Below are 20,989 nucleotides of genomic sequence, written 5' to 3'. Positions count from 1 at the left end.
ATACTCAAGAACGCATCGAAGCCAGCATCAGACACACCATATTTAGCTTTTAACATCAATAGCTTTAGCACAGACCGGAGCATCGTGAACTCTTTGGTACAACCCTTAGACTCGTCGTACAAAGGCTCTTCTGCTGCCTTCTTCAGGGACTCCATACCTTTCATTAAGAACATCGATTGATCTGTATGACGACGCAACATTGCCTGTAGCAACTCTGCATCTTCCTCATCCATAACACTTGGCAGAACATAAGGTCTATCATGTTCATTTCCTCGAGCGTAACCATGATCAGTAACATTTTGCACTACATGTTCGCTCTGTGGAAGAGGTTGGTGTGTCTCGTGAACGAACTGAAATCTGTCGTCGATGTTCTCAGGGTTTCCAGTCGTATAAGGCGAAGAGCTACCCTCTCCATGCTTTGTCCAAATTGTGTAATCCTTCATAAATCCTCGGCATACCAGATGAGATATGATTTGTTCTGTGTCATTAAATACAGCAGCATTTTTGCAGTCCATGCATGGACAATATATGTGTTTTGTCTTTGTTCTCCAAGCATGGTTCGTAGCGACATCAATAAACTTATGGACCTCGGATATGTATGATGGATCTAGCCTTGATAAGTTATACATCCAGGATGTCCTCTCCATCACCACCTGTTGGGAAGGATGAAGGGGTGAAACCCTATATCCAAAATGTGGCTAAATTTAAGGAAAATGAACAAAAATTGGCAAGAGGAACATAAAACTAAACTTTCCTAGCCATACTCTTCTCTTTAACACATGGTGAAGGCCTAGTTCCAAAATTGAGCAAAGATAAACAATAATTGGCAATTAAAACATAATTAAACCAACTTTCATAGCAACTAATAAAAACAATCTTAATTATCAAACCTATCTTCTTCTCTCTCCACACAACACATGAACCATTCATTAAACAACTTAATATGTCATGGATAAACTGATTTGAGAACTAAACATGAAAAAGGAGAGAGGATAGACAAAATCTAACCATATTAAACAACTTTATTTGAGCGAATAGAGCAAAAATGTGGCTAAAATTGAGAGAGGATACACTCTCTCTCCAATGGTGAAACCCTAGATCCAAAATGTGGCTAAAATTGAGCAAAAATGAATAAAAATTGACATTAGCAACATAAACCAACCTTTCTTAGCAATCTTCTTCCAAAAAATGAAGATCAAAACCTCTCCCCATGTATTTTGTGAATTCTGGACCTCCAAAATCGCCTCCAATGGAAGTTGGCTGCGAGCATACAGTTCACTGTCGGGGGAAGAGGGGTATTTATAACAGACACTTCACTGGCGGTTGTCTTTAAAAACCGCCAGTGAAAATTGATTTCCACTGGCGGTTATCTTTAAAAACCGCCAGTGGAAATAGGATGTTTCCACTGGCGGTTAAGTTAAGATAACCGCCAGTGGAAATCAATTTTCACTGGCGGTTTGTGTAACACAACCGCCAGTGGAAACATCCTATTTCCACTGGCGGTTGTGTTAAGATAACCGCCAGTGGAAATAGGTTTCCACTGGCGGTTTTTAAAGCCGGGCCCACCTGTTTCTTTCACTGGCGTTTGATAACGGAAACCGCCAGTGAAAAGTTCAACGTGCCGCAGGCTTTGAACTTATTTGTACTAGTGTCACACCGTGTAGTTATGCTGGATGGTGTCGATGTCCAGGCCCTTGAGCTTGACCACCGACTCCACGTGGCCCTTGAGGGTGTTGAGCTCCCTCAGCCTCGCGATCTCAGCTCGTCTCTTGGCCTGCTCGGCGATCTCGGACAGCTCGCGGTAGCTGCTCTTGTCGTTGAACAGCGTGTTGGAGGAAGCCTCCGGCGGCTGGAGCCCGTGCAGCGTCCTTTGCGCGGTGGCCCACTGCGCCTCCCTCTCTCCCCGCCCGTAGTCCTTCTTGGTGGTGAAGGCGGCCGGTCTGTGCACATGAGAACATGTTAGCAAACGCTCCTACAATGTCCCGCTCTCCGGCGACTACTGGGACAGAAACAATCCTACCTTGTTCTCGAGGAGGTTGTCCCATGCCCTGCCGCTGAGCACGAAGCGGATGAAGAACTTGATCAGGTCCAGGGGGAAGTAGAAGACGATGCTGTAGAGCCAGACAACACCAGCCCAGCCGATACCCTTGATCCTGGCGAAGCCCCAGTTGGCGTAGACAGCGAGGAAGGTCGCAACCTGATGAGCAGGCACAGCTTAGGCATGCGTTCCACGACCATTCAGCTCACATGCATCATGCATGCAGCCCGGTACTTACAAGTTGAGCGAGCAGGAACGCGGTGACCAGGAGCAGACCAGGGCGCTCCACGAAGGACCAGCTACGGGAACGGGTGACGAAGATCAGAGCCTGGCTCACGATACTCACTTGGAGGTACAGGGCGGACATCATCTTATGCTCGCTGTCCCTGATCGACCTCACACCGAATTTGTCCTGCGCAATGACATGGTGGTGAGAACAACCAGACAGGAAAAAACTCTACCGATCGATGCAAAGTGCTAGGGAGTATTTTTATCGAGAAGAAGTCGGTCTTGTGCATAGCCCAGAAGAAAATGACAGTCATCAGAGCAAGGTAGCTTCCAAGCTAGCACGATGCCCGTAACAAAGATCTCCTTCAGCTTCCAACTGTCGGGCAACGGAGATGGCTTAACTCTGTCCTTAGAGATGGTCATGATAGTACCTGCAAAAGGGAGAAAAGACGGTGAGAAAAATTGAGAAGCGATGTCTATACTATGATAGTACTATTAAAAAACGATAATACATACCGTCATTGAGAATGGCAATGATAAGAACCGTGAAGGGAGAGAAATCGTATTGCCAGATCAATGCAATGAGCATAAATCCAAGCTGTAAAACAAAATACACATTAGGTTGCAGACACAACGAGCTTTCCGTTTATTTTATTTTTTTTTTTAAAAAAACATGTCAGGTACATACCACTATATGGATTGTGATGGAAACTGCATAGATCTGTTGATTCACAAGATGAAGAAAGGAAAAGAGTCAGGAGATAGATCATGCATGTTACCATAAAAAAAGGGAGGCAGGAGAATATATGCTTAGAAAAGAACTAACGGAGTAGCTCACCAATTAGCCGAATATTTTCAAGTGTTCTAAGTTTGACCAACCGTTCTTTGTCTCTTCTTTCCATCCCTTGGTCAGGGCCAGTTAATTTAGTAATTCTCAGCTCTTAAGTTGCTAGCACATTAAAAGGCTTCCCGACATTTGGGCTGACCACGGCACTTCAGCCTTAATAAGAGTAGGGGTGATAGGGCCAATCTGAATTTTAGGATAGTGAACAGGGCAATTATGATATGAAGAGTTGCATCCGTTCACAATTCTCTTTCTCACATGCTTCTCTTCCTTCTATTTTTGATCTGCCATTAAATACAATAACAAACACCATCTACTGCTCAAATATAAAACACCATCTAACTACCAAATTTCTGCACCAATAAAATTCACCTACAACGTATATGTGTTCACTGGACTGATGATCCACAAGTCATCATCAAGTTAGAAAATTGCCAATCTACCTTGTTTGGTTTATTTGGAATGGTTGAAAACTCACCACTATATTAGGTCTGTTCTTTTCAACTGCCAGTGAGGTTTTAGGCATTGTGTCATCAAATGTATTTAGTATGAGCTGCAGACGCCGTACTTTAGCACCAACTGGGCAATACAAATCCATCAGACGCAATCATGCATGCCATCCACCTCTGCATGAGCTGCAGACTCGTGAACTACAAGCCTTAATCACAGTCACACCTACAGTCCAAAATAAGTGCTGAACCAACCAACCCACACTGCTCCTACGTCGTGCTATATCAATGCACTGGCCCATTTTACAATTTTTTTTTAAATATTTTCAAATGAAAAAAAGGTTTTGATGGAGCCAGCCGTATTGAACCTTGAAAGAGTTGCATTGGACAAGAAAAAAAAGACGCATATGTAAGTTATATTATAAACAATAATTAACACAAGATTTCACTATCAAATTTATGAACGTTATTTAGTCGCATGTTTAATATATATTCAGGTTGTTCGACGACTATAGCTATGAAGATTTTTATGGGCTACAACGGAAGTATAGTATTGTCGCTCGAGTTGAAGTTAAATTTCCGATGGAACCACATTATCGTGACAGGCAACATTACATTTTGTCTGACATCAATGTAAGACAACATCTCTTTAAGTTTCATTTATATAACTATATATAATATTCGTACCACACTCTCTTTTGTGCTGAAATCAAATTAGGGAGCCAAGATCGAGGCCATTGCAACTCGGTATGAGATAGTCAAAGACTTCAACAATTTGCTCCATGAAAAGCATGTCCACAAGATGCACAACGTAGTGTTTGGTCTTAATCCGGGTGCATTTAATTTTCGACATCTAAATGGTACCATGGAGTTGTATATGACCCAACAAACTGTCATAGAGCCATACGCTGTCCCAGTTCAAATGCCACCATTTCCAAAACATATATTCTTGAACCTTGATGATATTGCCGAGTTGCCAAACATGACTTTAGTTGGTAAGAATATATCGATATACTAACCCTATTAAAAATTCCTTTACACAAAATTCAGCATTAATCCATATTTCATTGTGATTTTGTAGACATTATGGCTATTGTAGTCCACTTGGATACAATCCATCGCACAATGTGGGGTATATTCAGGAAGATTGTTATAATGGATGCTAGGTATATATATATATTCCATTAATACTACCGATATGATGTTAAATCTATTCGTACTAATCTATTCTTCACAAAATCAATGTCATAAGGTGCTCTTTACATACCATTAAAGTTTGGGGTGACTTACTAAACAAAAATGCACTCCGCTGGGCGTTGGCTAATTAGAATTATAGCATCATAATTGGGACCATGTTTCGGTGGTTCAAAAAACAAGGTACAACATATGTTTACGCCTTGCAAACACATTATTCACTAATTTTTCCTTTATAATGATTCGTAATGAATATTTAAATATGCTATTCTAGAGTGTCTCGAATCAACTGACCATACAACAATACACTTCAAACCGTTCCATCACAACACCCATTATTTTGAACGTAAGTATTTTATAAGATTACCTACATCAACATTATGTACTTGTTTTCATTATATTGTTAACTGAGTATGCATGTGATTAAATGTTGCACTCATTGCAGCAATTCAAAAGGCTTTGGTGGCACGGAACGATCGTCAGTTTGCCGTTAGATATCTTGACGACCAAAGGTGTAGATAGAGTCTATAACTTTTGCAACTCTGAATTTTATGATGGAATACATGTACTGTCATTGATGCAACTTACATGTGTCAATATTTGTAAAACATTTTGTTCTACTTGGAAATATCAATGAATAAGTGGATCATCAACGTTTAGCCCGTACGTTTTCCATTTAGAACACTATTGGTTTAATGTTGTGTCATGTTTGACATTAAAATCGTAACTTCGCTCGTGAAATTATGTCAAATATACAAATTGACTTCGGAACAAATTTAATGTAAATTCGGTATACCGAAGCCCATCTACAGGAGCTATGCGTGCTCCAGGAAGATAGTCCACATCACCAGAGTTATGAAAACAATTACTTAGCGCGTCACCCATATCCATCTATGTAGTTCAAGCTTGGAATATAATTTCCATATCTTATACCAACACCAAAATCGTTCTCCTATCACCTCTCTCTAGGTCTTATCTCTTTACTCTCGGTTATGATGCTTGTTTCTATAACCTATATTACCAAGGGCTTCTTTTTTGATCTTCTATTCACTTGATTTATTGCAGTTAGGTCATTTCACCCTTGGTTCTTGCAGTATTATTTTTATGCTCATGTTTTCTCGGCTACTGTTCTTGCTATAGATCAGATGGGACATAATGCCGGTCACAAACCATTCACAGACATCTCTAGCAATATCATTAGAGGTAAAGGTCAATACACAAACTGACCATTCATCATTGAAACGTAGTAAGTAGGGAACACTAATACACAAACTTACATTATAGGTGATCAAAATGAATTGCTCGGACCAATGGTCGATGCTAAGGAGCGTAAGAGGAAAAGGGATAGGGAAAGATATGCATCGATGTCCGTTGAACAAAAAAACGAGAAGAATAGGAAGCGTCGTGAAGCACGTCAATGAAGCAAGGGACACAATGTGATGCCCAATGTGTCAGGAGGTGATGAAAAACGTCCAATTTTAATTAATAAATATGCACATAAACCTATAATTGGAAAGTAATTGTGTTCATATTTTGTAGGTGACCAAAATTAACAGCTTATGTTGTATAATCAGACACCAAGGCGGAAAGAGGGAAAGTTAGAGTACATAAGAAAACGTAGAGCACTGCAAGCTAGCACTTTGAATCAGGGGTCCATCGCCATGGAGGTCCCAACATATACCTCTGAGGTTGTACATCCTACAACAGATGTATCGAAACATGATTCATCCTCAGATAACGCATGCGACTAGGTTATCCCTGAATACACCAGTACACCTTTCATGCCAGCTTCAACAAAGACCGAGGATATCAGTTCACACAATATGTCTAATGAGACATTAAGACGTAAACACCATGTTTTGCATGGTGAAAGACAAGCTATCTTAGCCCGTCAAAACAAGAAATTTGAAGCAAACATTGCACGTAACGTGGCTACTTTGACTGAGGATACTATCAGTGACGTCGGAAAAATGGATGATTCGACACAGCCCGGTTCAACTATAGAGATCAACAACACTAGTAATTATACTAACCAGTTTTAAATTGATCTTGCACGACGACGATAAAATGTAGTCCGACTAAACGTGTGTTTTCATCAGTACAATATAGGAATACACGCCAAAGTGCAATCGTGGCAACAAATGGGAGTGCAAACATGGTCGAATAAGGAAGTGGGTTGGAGCAAAGCCAGTCGATCCCAAGGTTCATTTCCAATGGTAATTGTTAAAAATCTTTGTTGAGGTTATATATTTTCTCAGCCCTGAATTCCCTGTCTTTTACTTGGATTGTATTTTCACGATCCAGTTGATGACGATGATGAGGGTGTCATATTTAGAGAGGATAATGATGAGAACGAGGGATATCTATTCGCCGGTCAATGTACTTATGTCAATTTCTATTACAATACCAATGCTTATCTAAATTCAAATGTCTTAATCGTTCTTTTCCAAAAAAATATCAGATGAGGAGACTAACAAGGACTTCGAGATAGATGGTACTCAAAATCAATCTATTGCCACTGATGTGCCTGACCCGTATGACAAGGTGTACAGTAACATCCCTGAAGAAACACATATGTTGAAGCATGTTTCCGACTGTGGTTATTGCACTGCGAAGAAGTTTGAGTATGAGCCGCCTGGGTTTTGATGTCGAGGTGGGAAGGTTGAGCTAGCCCCACTAGAGACCCCTCCCCAACTCAGGAGGTTGTAGGATAGTGTCGACTCTGATGCTAGGCACTTTCGTGATAACATCAGGTTTTTTAATGGCCATTTTTCTTTCACTTCCCTGTACTGTTGCATCGATAGTATGACAACTAATATGAGGGATTCTGGTATATACACATTCCGTGCACAAGGCATGATGTACCATAATATCAAGTCATTCGGTAGTGAATGTGGGGCAGAGCATAAACACCTAGAGCTTTACTTTTACGATGATGATCCCAGTCTCGAGCATCGATACCATAAGTGTCGTGAAGATCAGATTCAGAAAGACCAAGAGGTTATTAAACAGATAGTTGGAATACTTCATGGAAATCTGTACACTGAGCACCTTAGGAGCATGGGTCATGTTGAGAACCTTGCTGACTATCACATCGCATTGAACCTTGACCAGACGTTGAACCAGAAGACATATAACACACCTCTCACTTCGGAGGTGGCCGCTGTCTAGATCGAGGGGAGCGAACGGCGAGGCCAGTTCAACAAGAGTGTTATGCTACATGGGAAGGATAGGTCAAGCCACGGCATCCGCTCATACCATGGATGCTACGATGCGCTATCATATCCACTGTTCTTCCCTAGAGGTGAACTTGGATGGCATGCAAATATTCCAAAGGTTGGTGTATCCATGGACGAAGTGGATGCATACCGTGCGACACATAGGGCAAGTAATGATAATGATGAAGATGCGGGTTAGTTGTTTCTTTGTAATTTCTAAGTTGTTCACATTATTAAATATGTTTTCGGCATCACTAAATAATCGATTCTTGCGTATGCAGAACCTCCTACCCATCTATGTGTGTCCGTGCGTGATTACTACTGCTACAAATTTCAGATACATCCAGGGGTATTCAATCCAATACTTCATGGTAAATGGCTTTTCCAGCAGTTCGCGGTCGACACATACATTAAGATTGAGAGCTCCCGTTTAGATTTCATACGTAATAACCACAATCGGTTAAGGACAGACCTATACCAGGGCTTGGTGGATAGCATGTTAGATGGAGATGTTAGAGCAGAGAAGGTTGGAAAGCGAACTGTGTTGTCAGCGTCGTTTATTGGCGGTCCTCGTGACATGAGACGTCGATATATGGATGCTATGGCTCTGGTGCGAAAGTTTGGTAAACCAGCCATCTTTCTTACCATGACATGTAACCCTAAGTAGGATGAGATAAGGAGAGAGCTTCTACCTGGACAGACAACGCAAGATCGTCCGGATCTTGTAGTGTGTGTCTTTCATGCGAAACTATAGGAGCTAAAGCATAGGTTGACTAAACAGGATATTCTCGGTAAAGTCCGAGCCTACGTCTACGTCGTGGAATTTCAGAAACGAGGTTTGCCACATGCCCATTTTCTACTCATCATGCAAAGGAAGTACAAGCTCACGTGCCCTGAACAGTATGACCTTTTGATCTCAGCTGAGATCCCATCCAACAAGTACCCTGAACTGTGAAAGATGGTTATAAAACATATGATGCATGGCCCGTGCGGGTTGCTAAATCCTAACTGCCCATGCACTAAGGGTCGTGCATCGTGCAAGAATCAATACCCCCGACATTTCCGTGAGGCAACCTTGCAAGGGAAGGATTCATATCCTAATTATAGACGTCGTGACGATGGACATAAGGAAAAGGTTCAAGGATGTGAATTGGACAATAGATGGGTTGTGTTGGGGCCATGCTTCGTCGCCGAAGGTCCTGCAGGAACAAACACCTTCGTCAAATCCGTTTAAACGCAGTGCCGAAGCTACCACTCATGAAGCTTCGGTAGTATAACGTATATGAAGACGAAGGTTCGAACCAACTTAAAGATGAAATGACTTCTTAGTCCATAAGGGTCTGAGTCATAATTGTAATATTTTGTAAGGGGCATGATTGTAATTTCTCACAGGTTGCGTCCTGTGTCTATAAATAGATGAACAGTACTCCTTTACTGTTCACGCAATCCTGTAATCATCGACGCATTACACTGGAATTATTGCTCTTTGCCAAGGCAAAGGTATAAATGTACCTAAATATTATGTTTAATATTTAGGTTTGTATAATAAAATATATGTATAATAATATTTATATTTGGTATAAATTTCTTTAATGTTTCATGTTTCGTTATTGCTTATATTGTTTTATAGAGTTGATTACCTTCGTGATATTTTGCTTATGGTCTTCGTCCGAAGTTCATTATATCCTAAAGGAGATAATGCTTTAGCGGACGAAGGGCATTAACATTTAACATTTTATGTTGCCTTGTTCTTAATTCATAGCATTTGAGAACAAGTCCCCAACATTGGCGCCCACCGTGGGTGAACTCACTTCCACTTTCTGAGCTGATGGCTTCGTTCAAAGCTGGAGTTGCTTCGGCTCTGAAGCTCGTACTCCCGATAATAGGCGGTTCATGCTCAGAGCCGGCTAACAAGAAGCAGAAGAAGGAGGCACAGAGAAGGGTACAACATGTAGGGGTGCAAGGACCCTTCATCAAGTCAAGATGGTCTCACATCCCGATTACCTTCTCCCAAGAGGATCTTCAGCTCAAGGATTACCCTTACAATGATGCTATGGTTATCTCTTGTGTTATCAAAGGATTTCTGGTCCATAATGTTTTGGTTGACACATGCAGTGCAACAGATATTATATTTGCTAAGACCTTCAGACAGATGCAAGAGCCAGAAGACAAGATTCATGATGCTACACACCCTCTTTGTGGCTTCGGAGGAAGACAAATTGTAGCACTTAGCAAGATTACCATGCCAGTAACCTTCGGATTTGTCAACAATACAAGGACTGAGCAAGTTGTGTTTGACATTGTCGACATGGAGTATCCTTACAATGCAATCATTGGTCGCGGAACACTCAATGCATTCGAAGCAATTCTTCATCCAACATATCTTTGTATGAAGATACCTTCGGATCAAGGACCTATTGCTATTCATGGGAGTCAGGAAGCTGCCAGAAAGGCTAAGGGGAATTGGACAGATTCAAAGGCAATCCACAACATAGATGAAGCCGAAGCTTATGAACAGTACAAGTATAGAAGGGAGAAGGCTGCTTCGGCCGATCAGCCGAAACCTATGCTTTTATGCGAAGATATCGCAGAGCAGAAGGTGCTGCTGGGATCCCAATTGTCTGAGGAACAGGAGAAAAAATTGATAAGGTTTCTGTTCAACAACAAAGATGTCTTTGCATGGTCAGCTAACGATCTCTGTGGTGTTAACATGGATGTTATTGAACACTCGCTCAATGTTGATCCATCCTTCAGACCCAGAAAACAGAGGCTTCGGAAGATGTATGACGACAAAGCCGAAGGTGCTCGAAATGAAGTAAAAAGACTTCTCAGCGCCGGAGTCATCAGAGAAGTGAAGTATCCAGAATGGCTGGCCAACACTGTTATGGTAAAAAAGGCCAATGGAAAATGGAGGATGTGTATTGATTTTACTGATCTCAACAAGGCTTGTCCGAAGGATGAGTTTCCATTGCCAAGGATAGATTCCCTAGTTGACGCAGCAGCTTCGTCAGAGCTTATGAGTCTGCTAGATTGTTATTCAGGCTACCATCAAATTTGGATGAAGAAAGAGGATGAGCCAAAAACCAGCTTCATAACCCCTAGTGGAACATATTGTTATCTTTGGATGCCTGAGGGGCTCAAGAACGCTGGAGGAAGCTTCAGCAGAATGACAACGAAAGTTCTCCATTCTCAGATAGGCAGAAATGTGCTAACCTATGTTGATGATATTATAGTAAAAAGCACCAAGAAAGAAAATCACATTGCTGATCTGCAGGAGACATTCGCTAATTTCAGACAGGCTGGTCTGAAGCTGAATCCAGAGACGTGTGTCTTCGGAGTAAAGAAGGGGAAATTCCTTGGTTGTCTGGTCTCAACAAAGGGAATCGAAGAAAATCCAAATAAGATCGAAGCTATTCTTCGGATGGAGCCGCCAAGCACAAAGAAGGGGGCTCAACGACTAACAGGAAGACTGGCATTTCTTAATCGATTCATATCTAGATCAGCAGAGAGAAATTTACCATTCTTCGAAGTGTTGAAGTCAGCCGAAGTCTTTCAATGGGGATCAGCTCAACAGAGAGCCTTCAAAGAGCTGAAGCAATATTTGATAGACCTAACGACGTTAACTCCACCAACGCCAGGGGCTCCTCTGTTGCTGTACGTGGCAGCTTCGCATTCAGCAGTGAGTGCGGCACTTGTTCAAGAAAAACTTGAGGGACAAACCAAAAAGCAAGCCCCAATATACTTCGTCTCCGAAGTCCTTAGTCTATCAAAGAAGAATTATACAGAATTGGAGAAGGTCTTATATGCCGTCTTAATGGCATCCAGGAAGCTTCGACATTATTTTCAAGCATATCATATAATTGTTCCTTCGTCACAACCTTTGAAGGATGTCATGAGGAATAGAGAAGCTACTGGAAGAATTGGAAAGTGGGCTGCGGAGCTCAATGAGTTCAGCATTGATTATGTGCACAGATCCTCAATATAATCCCAGGCGTTAGCAGACTTCATTGTCGATTGGACGCCAGGGGCTCAAGGAGAAGAAACAATTAAAGATACTGAAGTATGGACGGTATTTTGTGACGGTTCTTGGGGAACCTTTGGGGCAGGAGCAGCTGCTGTGTTGGTTGCACCCTCCAAAGTTAAAACTTGCTACGCAACAAGACTTGATTTTAGTTGCACTTAATATTGCTAAGTACGAAGCTTTGCTTTTGGGTCTTCGGAAGTTAAAGGCAATGAGGATTAGAAGGGCGGTTCTTAAAACCGATTCCCAGGTTATTTCTGGTCATATTGACAAAAGTTGTAAAGCAAGAGACCCGAAGCTTGAGAAATATTTAGACATGGTCCGAAGGATTGAAGCTTCCTTTGAAGGGTTTTTTGTCAAAAATATTTCTCGAGGAGAAAATGAACATGCTGATTTGCTAGCCAAGTCAGCAGCACAGGGGCTGCCCTTACCTTCGGAAGTATTTTTTGAAACAATAAAAGCACCTTCGGTTGAACTTCTTGAAAGAGCAGTCCTCAATATTTCTCCTGTTCATAGTGAAGATTGGAGAACTGAGATCATTTCTTTCCTTCAGGATAATTTCCTTTCAGATGACCAAGCTTATAACAAGAGAATAGAGGCAAGAGCTCGACCATATGTTATAATAGAAGGGGAGCTATACAAGCATGGAGTCTGTTCTCCACTACTCAAATGTTTATCCAGAGCCGAAGGTATAGAATTGATGAAGGAAATACACGCAGGCCTTTGTGGATCTCACATTGGATCTAGGCCTTTGCTTGGAAAAGTTTTTCGTCAAGGATTTTATTGGCCAAAGGCAGCTTCGGATGCAGCGGAACTAGTCCAAAAGTGCGAAGGCTGTCAGAAATGCGCAAGAGATAAAAAACAGCCTTCGTCTCTGACTCAGTTAATACAACCCACTTGACCATTGCAAAGGTGGGGCCTTGATTTGTTAGGTCCGCTACCACCAGCACAAGGACATTTAAAATATGTTGTAGTAGTAGTAGAATATTTTTCCAAGTGGATTGAGGCGAAGCCTTTAGCCACAATAACTTCGGTTACCATTCAGAAATTTTTCTGGCAGAATATCGTTTGTCGCTTCGGAGTGTCGAAGGCCATTACTGTGGATAATGGAACACAGTTTGATGCCGAAGCTTTTAAAGAGTTCTGTGGACAAATTGGCACGAAGATCCACTTTGCATCGGTTAGGCATCCAGAGTCAAATGGACTTGTCGAAAGAGCTAATGGCATCATTATGATGGGAATAATGAAATTAATCTTCAACCAGCCCAGAGGAAAATGGCCGGATGAATTAATTAAAGTGGTGTGGAGCCACAATACAACGGTATCAAGGTCAACAGGCTTTACACCATTCAAGTTATTATTCGGTGACGAAGCAATAACTCCGGAAGAAGCAAAAGCAGGATCAATAAGAACAGTGGCTTTGACAGAAGACGAAGCTGATTACTCTGTGGACAAAGATGCTATAGAAGGGATCAGGCTTCAGGCTGTGGAAAACATCAATAAATATCAAGCCAAAACAGTAAAATGGCGTGATAGAAAGGTTCGGCTAAAGAATATTAAGCCAGGACATTTAGTGCTTCGGAGAGTGGCCAACCCAGACACAGTAGGCAAGCTACAGCTGAAGTGGGAAGGACCTTTTCTGGTAGTATCTTCGTCAAGACCCGGTTCTTACAGATTGAAGGATATGGACGACAATGACATTCCTAGATCATGGAATGCGGATGAGCTTCGGCGATATTATGTCTAGCTTGATGTAATTTTTTCTATTCTTTCTCATGGCACCCTTTTCCTTTCCAAAGGGGGAGAAAGGTTTTTAATGGGGCCATAACATGTAATTTCTCTTTTTTCTTATCTCAGCTTTATAAGAGCAATATCCCCCAAAGATGTAAATGTAAAAGCTGAGAACGCACCATCGAGTGCCAACAAAAGAGAAAAAGAAAACAGGGAGAAGCTCAAAAGTCGTTCCTAAGGGAATGCAGAGCTTACATCAAAAAATAAACGCTGATTCCGCCGAAATAGAAGGCGAAGAAGCTCCTAAGGGAGGCTTACAGCAAAAAATAAACGCTGATTCCACCGAAATAGAAGGCGAAGAAGCTCCTAAGGGAGGCTTACAGCGAAAAGTCAGCGCTGATACACCGAAAAATAAACAGTGAAGCCGAAAAATAAACGACAAAGAGATTTGAGTCATTCCTAAGGGAATGAAGGCTATGATTATGGCTTCGAATATGTATTTGGACATTCATTTGCACGATACATTACATCATGACATTTGCATTCATAAACATTCATTTAGACATACATAGGATCATTATCATCATATCATACAGAGAAGGCATATGCTTCGGCTATGAGAATAAAGCTTCGGGGGAAAAACAGAAAGAAGAATTTTTCATGCTTTGTTGTGTACGAAAAGAAGGAAAGGTGTTTTTCGCCTTCAGCTCAAAAAGAAAATTTCATCCACAGCAAAGCAGATCGTACACGGACAAAGGGGTAAAGATATATTACGAGGTACGCACAAATTTACATAAATTTCTTTACAATCATATTACAAAACTTTCTCTAGAGTCTTCTGCAGCAAAGTCTTTCGGAATATCTGTTAAGGCTTCAGCTCATCATTCTTTAGCTTCATCATCCTGTACATATTAAAACGGAATGAGAAAAGCGCAGGGTTCAAGGAGAAGGAAAAAGTAACAAGTATAAGTTTCTCACTGGCTTAAGGTGGCTTCGAGCTTCGTCACCAGCCATTTTTCGCCCGCCGTTTATCCAAATTTGAGTCATAAACCTGTTTCCTATGCTTCGAGCTAGGCTGGGGATGTCAATCAAATCTGCTGGTGACAAACTGAAGTTTGGCCTATTAACAATTTTCCCGTGTGTGTAGCCAGTCTTCAGGAAAGCAGTAGTTGTGCCTCGAGAAGCTAACAGGGCGCAGAAATCGGCATGCCCAGCGATAACTTCGTCAAGTGCATCAACTTCGCCCTCAATATATTCAAAGGTGCTTGACAGGTTTTCGACTGAAGGTGTAAACTTATCAGAGCTGGCTCCAATTGAGTGAAAGACATCCTTCAGCCGCTGCACGCATCGGTTGTCGAAGTCTAAACATTTATCCTGAAGCTCCTTTAATGATTTCTGCAAATTTGAACTCTTCTCAATTTCGGTTTTGAGATTCGTTCCAAGATTTTTCTTTTCTTGCTCAGATTTTTCTGATTTCATGAGTAATTCGCTGTTTAATCTATCAATTTCGGCTTGAGCTTCTGCCAGCGAGCCCTCCATAGAGTGGATGACGAAATCCTTTTTCTCCAAAGTAGCTTCGTGATCTTTGACTTTATTTTCTAGATCTTTAATTGTAGCTTTGTTTTCTCGTCTTCGAGATCTTGTTGCATTCTCAGCACTTTACTTAGTAATATACTCTTCCAAAACAACCTTCGTCAGAAAACATCTTAATTTAAAAAATAATAAAAAGTTAAGAGTTTTACCTTAAAATTAGCATAGAACAGGCTACCGGCGATATGCTATCGCCGGTATCTACAGAGGTCCACCTCAATCTTCGGCAGGCCAACATTCTTCGAGAAAGTCCTAACGACCTTTGCCTCGGTTCGATTCCGAAGGCACCTCAATTTCCCTTCATTGACTCCGCCAAATAGCAAAGCCCCTGGTTTGTACCCACAGGATACAGCATATTTTTTCAGTTCTTCCTTTTCAGTTTCTGATAACTCTTGCCCTAGTATATCTTGAAAATTGAAGTTTTCCTCTTTCGAAGTATCTTCAATCTGCTCTTTTCCTTTCTCAATTATTGTGTCCACCGCGGCCGCATCAGCTTCTTCCTCAGCCATTTTTAGAAGCATGTTATCAATATCACCAAGAGTGGTTTCTAGATCAGAAGCTTCGGTGGTTTCGGCTTCGGCGACTTCAGCTTCGGCAGCACCAGCGTCTTCAGCAATTGGTATTTTTGACGCTGATGCCAGCGGTGGTGTCTGATGAATAACATCGGCCACTTGGATAATTCTCCGTTTTTTCAGCTTACCAGGACTTTCCGTTGCCGAAGGCTCCTTTTCCTTCTGAAAAAGCTTCGCCAGTTGTGGCGCCAGCGGACTTAGCTTGATAGGCAAAGGTTCAGTCATTACCTTTAGAATTTCTTCCACATCGGCAGCAGAAGGCATCGCAGGAGCTTCTTCCTCATGGCCTGACGTTTTTGGTTTCGGGGCCGTAGCTTTCCTTTTCTTTGAAGTAGCCATCTTCGGCTCAGGACTTTTCTCAAAAATTTCTTTGTCCTTTTTAGCCAATTTAGTAGTAGCTTCTTTGTCAAGGGCGCTGGCTCTAGCTTTTGTCTGGTAATGAAGCTCGTGTGCCCGGCAAAAACCTTCGGCAAGTGGCTCTGCCTCCTGGCTTCGGAGTGCCCAGATGTAAACACTAAGCCTAACAATGGCGTTAGGGGTTAACTGATGAAGGTGAATCCCAAATCTCTCTAAAACATCTGCAATCATCCCATGCAGGGGAAATCTTAACCCTGCTTTGAAGAAGCTTTTAAAAACCACCACCTCATCTTTTTCGGGCTTCGGGGTAACTTCCTCTCCCCCGAAGCGAATTAGCTCCCTCTTGTCTTCGCTAAAATAGCCTAGCTTCAGTAACTTAGCCATATCACCTTCGGTAATAGTAGACTTCCCAAACTCTAAGTGGCTGGGTTTAGATGGCATTGCACCGTACTCATCTTCAAACTCATCTTCTTCAACGTCAGCTTGTGTTGCTTCGGCAGCAGGTGTGTCCTCTGATGTTACCAGCCCAAAACTCCTCATTGCCTCGGAAATCAGAACAGTTTCAGTGGCTTCGGTCTCATCCCCCTCACGCGCAACCCTGGCAGTGGAACGCACTCTAGCCATTTGATTATGAATTGCTAGAAGTTTTTTGAAATTAACGACCTTTTTTCCGAAGCTCTTCTTGTGACAAAGCAGAATCCAAAGTGGTGCTTCGTTTGAAGTGCAAGGGTCAAGCTTCGGCTATGGTTAAATTCCTGGCAGTAAAACAGTGCAATAGCAATGAATGTTGTGGTAACTTCACACCTACTTGTCTGTTTATATAGTGCTGCAGGTAAGAAGGTGAATCGTCAAGTCTCCTACACCGGACGAACAGTCGCTCGCACCCACTGAGCGGTGGGCCACAAAACCCGAAAAGGTGAATCTGCATGGTGGGACCATTCTGCGCTCGGAAATTTTTTCGTTTCCCGGCAACGAGCTCAGGGAAGGTGTTTTTCGGACCTTCGGCTTCCCGAAGCCTAAGAGACTTTTTCACGGATCAAGCTCGTTACAAAAAACGATCTAGCACCACGAAGGGGCTACTGTTGGGGCCATGCTTCGTCGCCGAAGGTCCTGCAGGAACAAACACCTTCGGCAAATCCGTTTAAAACGCAGTGCCGAAGCTACCACTCATGAAGCTTCGGTAGTATAACGTATATGAAGACGAAGGTTCGAACCGACTTAAAGATGAAATGACTTCTTAGTCCATAAGGGTCTGAGTCATAATTGTAATATTTTGTAAGGGGCATGATTGTAATTTCTCACAGGCTGCGTCCTGTGTCTATAAATAGATGAATAGTACTCCTTTACTGTTCACGCAATCCTATAATCATCGACGCATTACACTGGAATTATTGCTCTTTGCCAAGGCAAAGGTATAAATGTACCTAAATATTATGTTTTAATATTTAGGTTTGTATAATAAAATATATGTATAATAATATTTATATTTGGTATAAATTTCTTTAATGTTTCATGTTTCGTTATTGCTTATATTGTTTTATAGAGTTGATCACGAAGGTAAGACCTTCGTGATATTTTGCTTATGGTCTTCGTCCGAAGTTCATTATATCCTAAAGGAGATAATGCTTTAGCGGACGAAGGGCATTAACATTTAACATTTTATGTTGCCTTGTTCTTAATTCATAGCATTTGAGAACAAGTCCCCAACAGGTTGTCCCTTACAACCCTTACCTCCTTCGGCTCTTCAACTGTCACATCAATGTTGAGGCGTGTGGGAGCATCATGGCTGTTAAGTACCTGTTCAAGTACATATACAAAGGCCATGATCATGCGTCTGTTGTTATGAGAGATGCGAGCAAGGAAAATGATGATGTAGATGAGATCCAGCAGTATAGAGATGCAAGGTGGGTGACTCCTCCAGAAGCCTTATGGAGGATATATGGATTTGAGCTTAGTCAGAACTCTCCATCTGTGATGCAGCTACAACTCTATCTTCCAAACATGCACATGGTGACGTTTCATGAGCGACAAGGTCGAGCGAGTCGTCAACCGTCCAGGTGCTGATAGGTCAATGATTACAGCATATTTTGAGGCGAATAAGCTACACGAGGAGGCTCGGGGCATCCTGTATCGTGACTTCCCTGAGTGGTACACTTGGCAGCAGGGCAAAGTGTGGCAACGGAGGAAACAAAATACAGGTGGACAGGTCGGTAGAATTGCCTCCACTCTACCATCTGAGGGGGAGCGCTTCTATCTTCGGCTCCTCCTAAACCATGTGACTGGTGCTACCTCCTATGCAGATCTAAGGATAGTAGATGGTGACACACTACCATCGTTTCGTGAGGCAGCACAAAGAAGGGGATTGCTTGAAGCAGACAACACAATAGATGAGTGTCTCAATGAAGGTGAACTTTACCAAATGCCATCAGCGCTACGAAGGTTGTTTGCAACGATACTGGTTTACTGCGAGCCGAATGATGTGGCAGAATCGTGGCAGAGACACCTTGACACAATGTCCGAGGATTATCATCGTATTACTCAGAGCAAAACCCATTTGCAACAGATGGTCTTGATTGACATTAGAAACATGTTGCAGTCAATGGGTAAATACATAAAGACATTCCCCTCCCTTCTATCATCGATAGATATGATGATTCACAAGGTATTGATAGAGAGATTTACGAGGAGGAAAGTATCGAGGCGATGATAGAAGATGTTGCTTTGCAAGAAACCCTAAATGAGGAGCATAAGTCTGCCTATGAAAAGATCTTATCTATTGTTGACACTAGTAATGGCGATGTGTTCTTTGTGGATGGGCCTGGTGGGACTGGAAAGACTTATCTGTATAAGGCATTGCTTGCGGTGCTACGTAGTCAGGACAAGATTGCAGTTGCAATAGCTACATCTAGGGTTGCCGATTCCATAATGCCTGGTGGGAGAACTGCCCATTCACGCTTCAAGATACCAATCACTATTGATGATGGTGCTATATGTACCTTCACGAAACAAAGTGGGACATCAAAGTTGCTACAGAAAGCGTCGCTCATTATTTGGGACGAGGCATCAATGGCTAAGAGACAATCAATTGAAGTGCTGGACAACATCATGCGTGATATCATGGGACGCCCTGGTCTGCCCTTCGGTGGGAAGACTATTGTGTTTGGGGGAGATTTTAGACAAGTACTCCCTGTTATATGTAAGGTGTCAAGGGGTCAGATAGTTGCTGCCTCTCTATGGAGTTCTTACCTATGGGAATCAATGTGCCACCTAAAGCTTGTTCACAACATGAGAGCAAAGAGCGACCCATGGTTTGCAGAATATTTGCTACGTGTCGGTGATGGAAATGAGGAAGTGAACATCGATGGTGATGTTCGTCTTCCAGATGAGGTATGTGTGCCATATACCGGTGATGACCGCGTCCTTGACAGATTGATAGATGACATTTACCCCAGTCTAAACGAAAACATGTCTAATACAAGCTACATCACTTCAAGAGCAATATTGACTACTCGGAACGACTGGGTGGATATAATAAATATGAGGATGATCGATCGTTTCCAACGGGAGCAGATGATGTACCATAGCTTTGACACCGCGGTGGACGATCCCAATAACTATTATCCATCGGAATTCCTAAACACGCTGACTCCTAATGGACTACCCCACACGTTCTGAAGTTCAAAATTGGGTGCCCAATCATGTTGCTTAGGAATATAGACCCTGCTAACGAACTTTGCAACGGTACACGGCTGGTGGTACGTGGTTTCCAAAAAAATAGTATCAATGTTGAAATTGTCCTTGGCCAGCATGCTGGAATGCAAGTTTTCTTGCCTCGTATACCCCTGTGCCCTTCTGATGACGAGATGTTCCCTTTCCATTTTAAAAGGAAGCAGTTTCCGGTAAGACTAAGTTTCGCCATGACTTTTAACAAGTCTTAGGGACAGACGATTCCTAATGTTGCTGTGTACTTGCCAGAACCAGTATTCTCTCATGGCCAGCTATATGTTGCTCTCTCAAGGGCCACAACTCGATTGAATGCGAAGGTACTTGTAATTCCAGTCACTGATGAGAAAATGAAGAAAGGGGTGCAAAAGAAGTCAACAATAAATGGTGTAACATACACAAAGAATATCGTCTATAAGGTGGTCCTTACGCCGTAGCTGGACTGTGAATTTGTTTCTATCGGTATAATGCCTGTGAACTCGACCAACACTGTATGTGAACACTATGCGGATGTTTCGGGTTATGACCAATTTGAGGTTGAATGCAGTTTCATATTTTATTAGGGTCAAAAACTGTACAACCAGTCTCAGATTTTATTTATTGAAGTTAATAACTACAGTGCAGTATGCTAGTCTCTGGAGAATAATGTTACGTAAATCTGCATTCAAATGATTGACTGTAGACTGCCCCCACCTTCCCTCTACAATATGTTTATACCATTTTATTTGCAATATTAATTGTTCACTGTTATGTTATCACTAATGCATGTATAATTGTTTAGCTGGTTATAGTATAAACCTTTGAATCGTGTATCAAATAATACATAGTAACAATGATTATAGGTTTTTGTCTCCCGTGGATGGAATCTCAAGAGGAAAATGTTGCACTTACAGTCATCCAAAGAGATAATACATTATATGTAGATGAATATCTACTTATGTCCTTGTCTCATAACAAGCCAAAAAAATCGGTGGCCACTACTATAGTTCCGAAAGGTATGATAACTTCCATAGTATCGTATGGA

The 20,989-nt window shown here is 42.0% G+C and overlaps 1 protein-coding gene across 1 annotated transcript; it reads right to left on the bottom strand.

Moving 5' to 3' along the window:
* Positions 1-1,651: 1,651 nt before the first annotated feature.
* Positions 1,652-3,020, bottom strand: LOC118473218 (plasma membrane ATPase-like; the record flags this gene model as incomplete). Its single annotated transcript, XM_035961988.1, is given in 7 exon segments — positions 1,652-1,940; positions 2,013-2,197; positions 2,277-2,424; positions 2,495-2,604; positions 2,606-2,697; positions 2,783-2,864; positions 2,955-3,020. Coding segments are annotated over 7 exon segments (972 nt in total), but the record flags the coding sequence as incomplete, so codon positions are not given.
* Positions 3,021-20,989: the final 17,969 nt, after the last annotated feature.

This window comes from Zea mays, chromosome 1 (assembly GCF_902167145.1).
Source record: "Zea mays cultivar B73 chromosome 1, Zm-B73-REFERENCE-NAM-5.0, whole genome shotgun sequence".
NCBI lineage: Eukaryota > Viridiplantae > Streptophyta > Magnoliopsida > Poales > Poaceae > Zea > Zea mays.
Note: the sequence above shows the minus strand (reverse complement) of the source record. Positions and strands in the feature narration are given on the sequence as shown.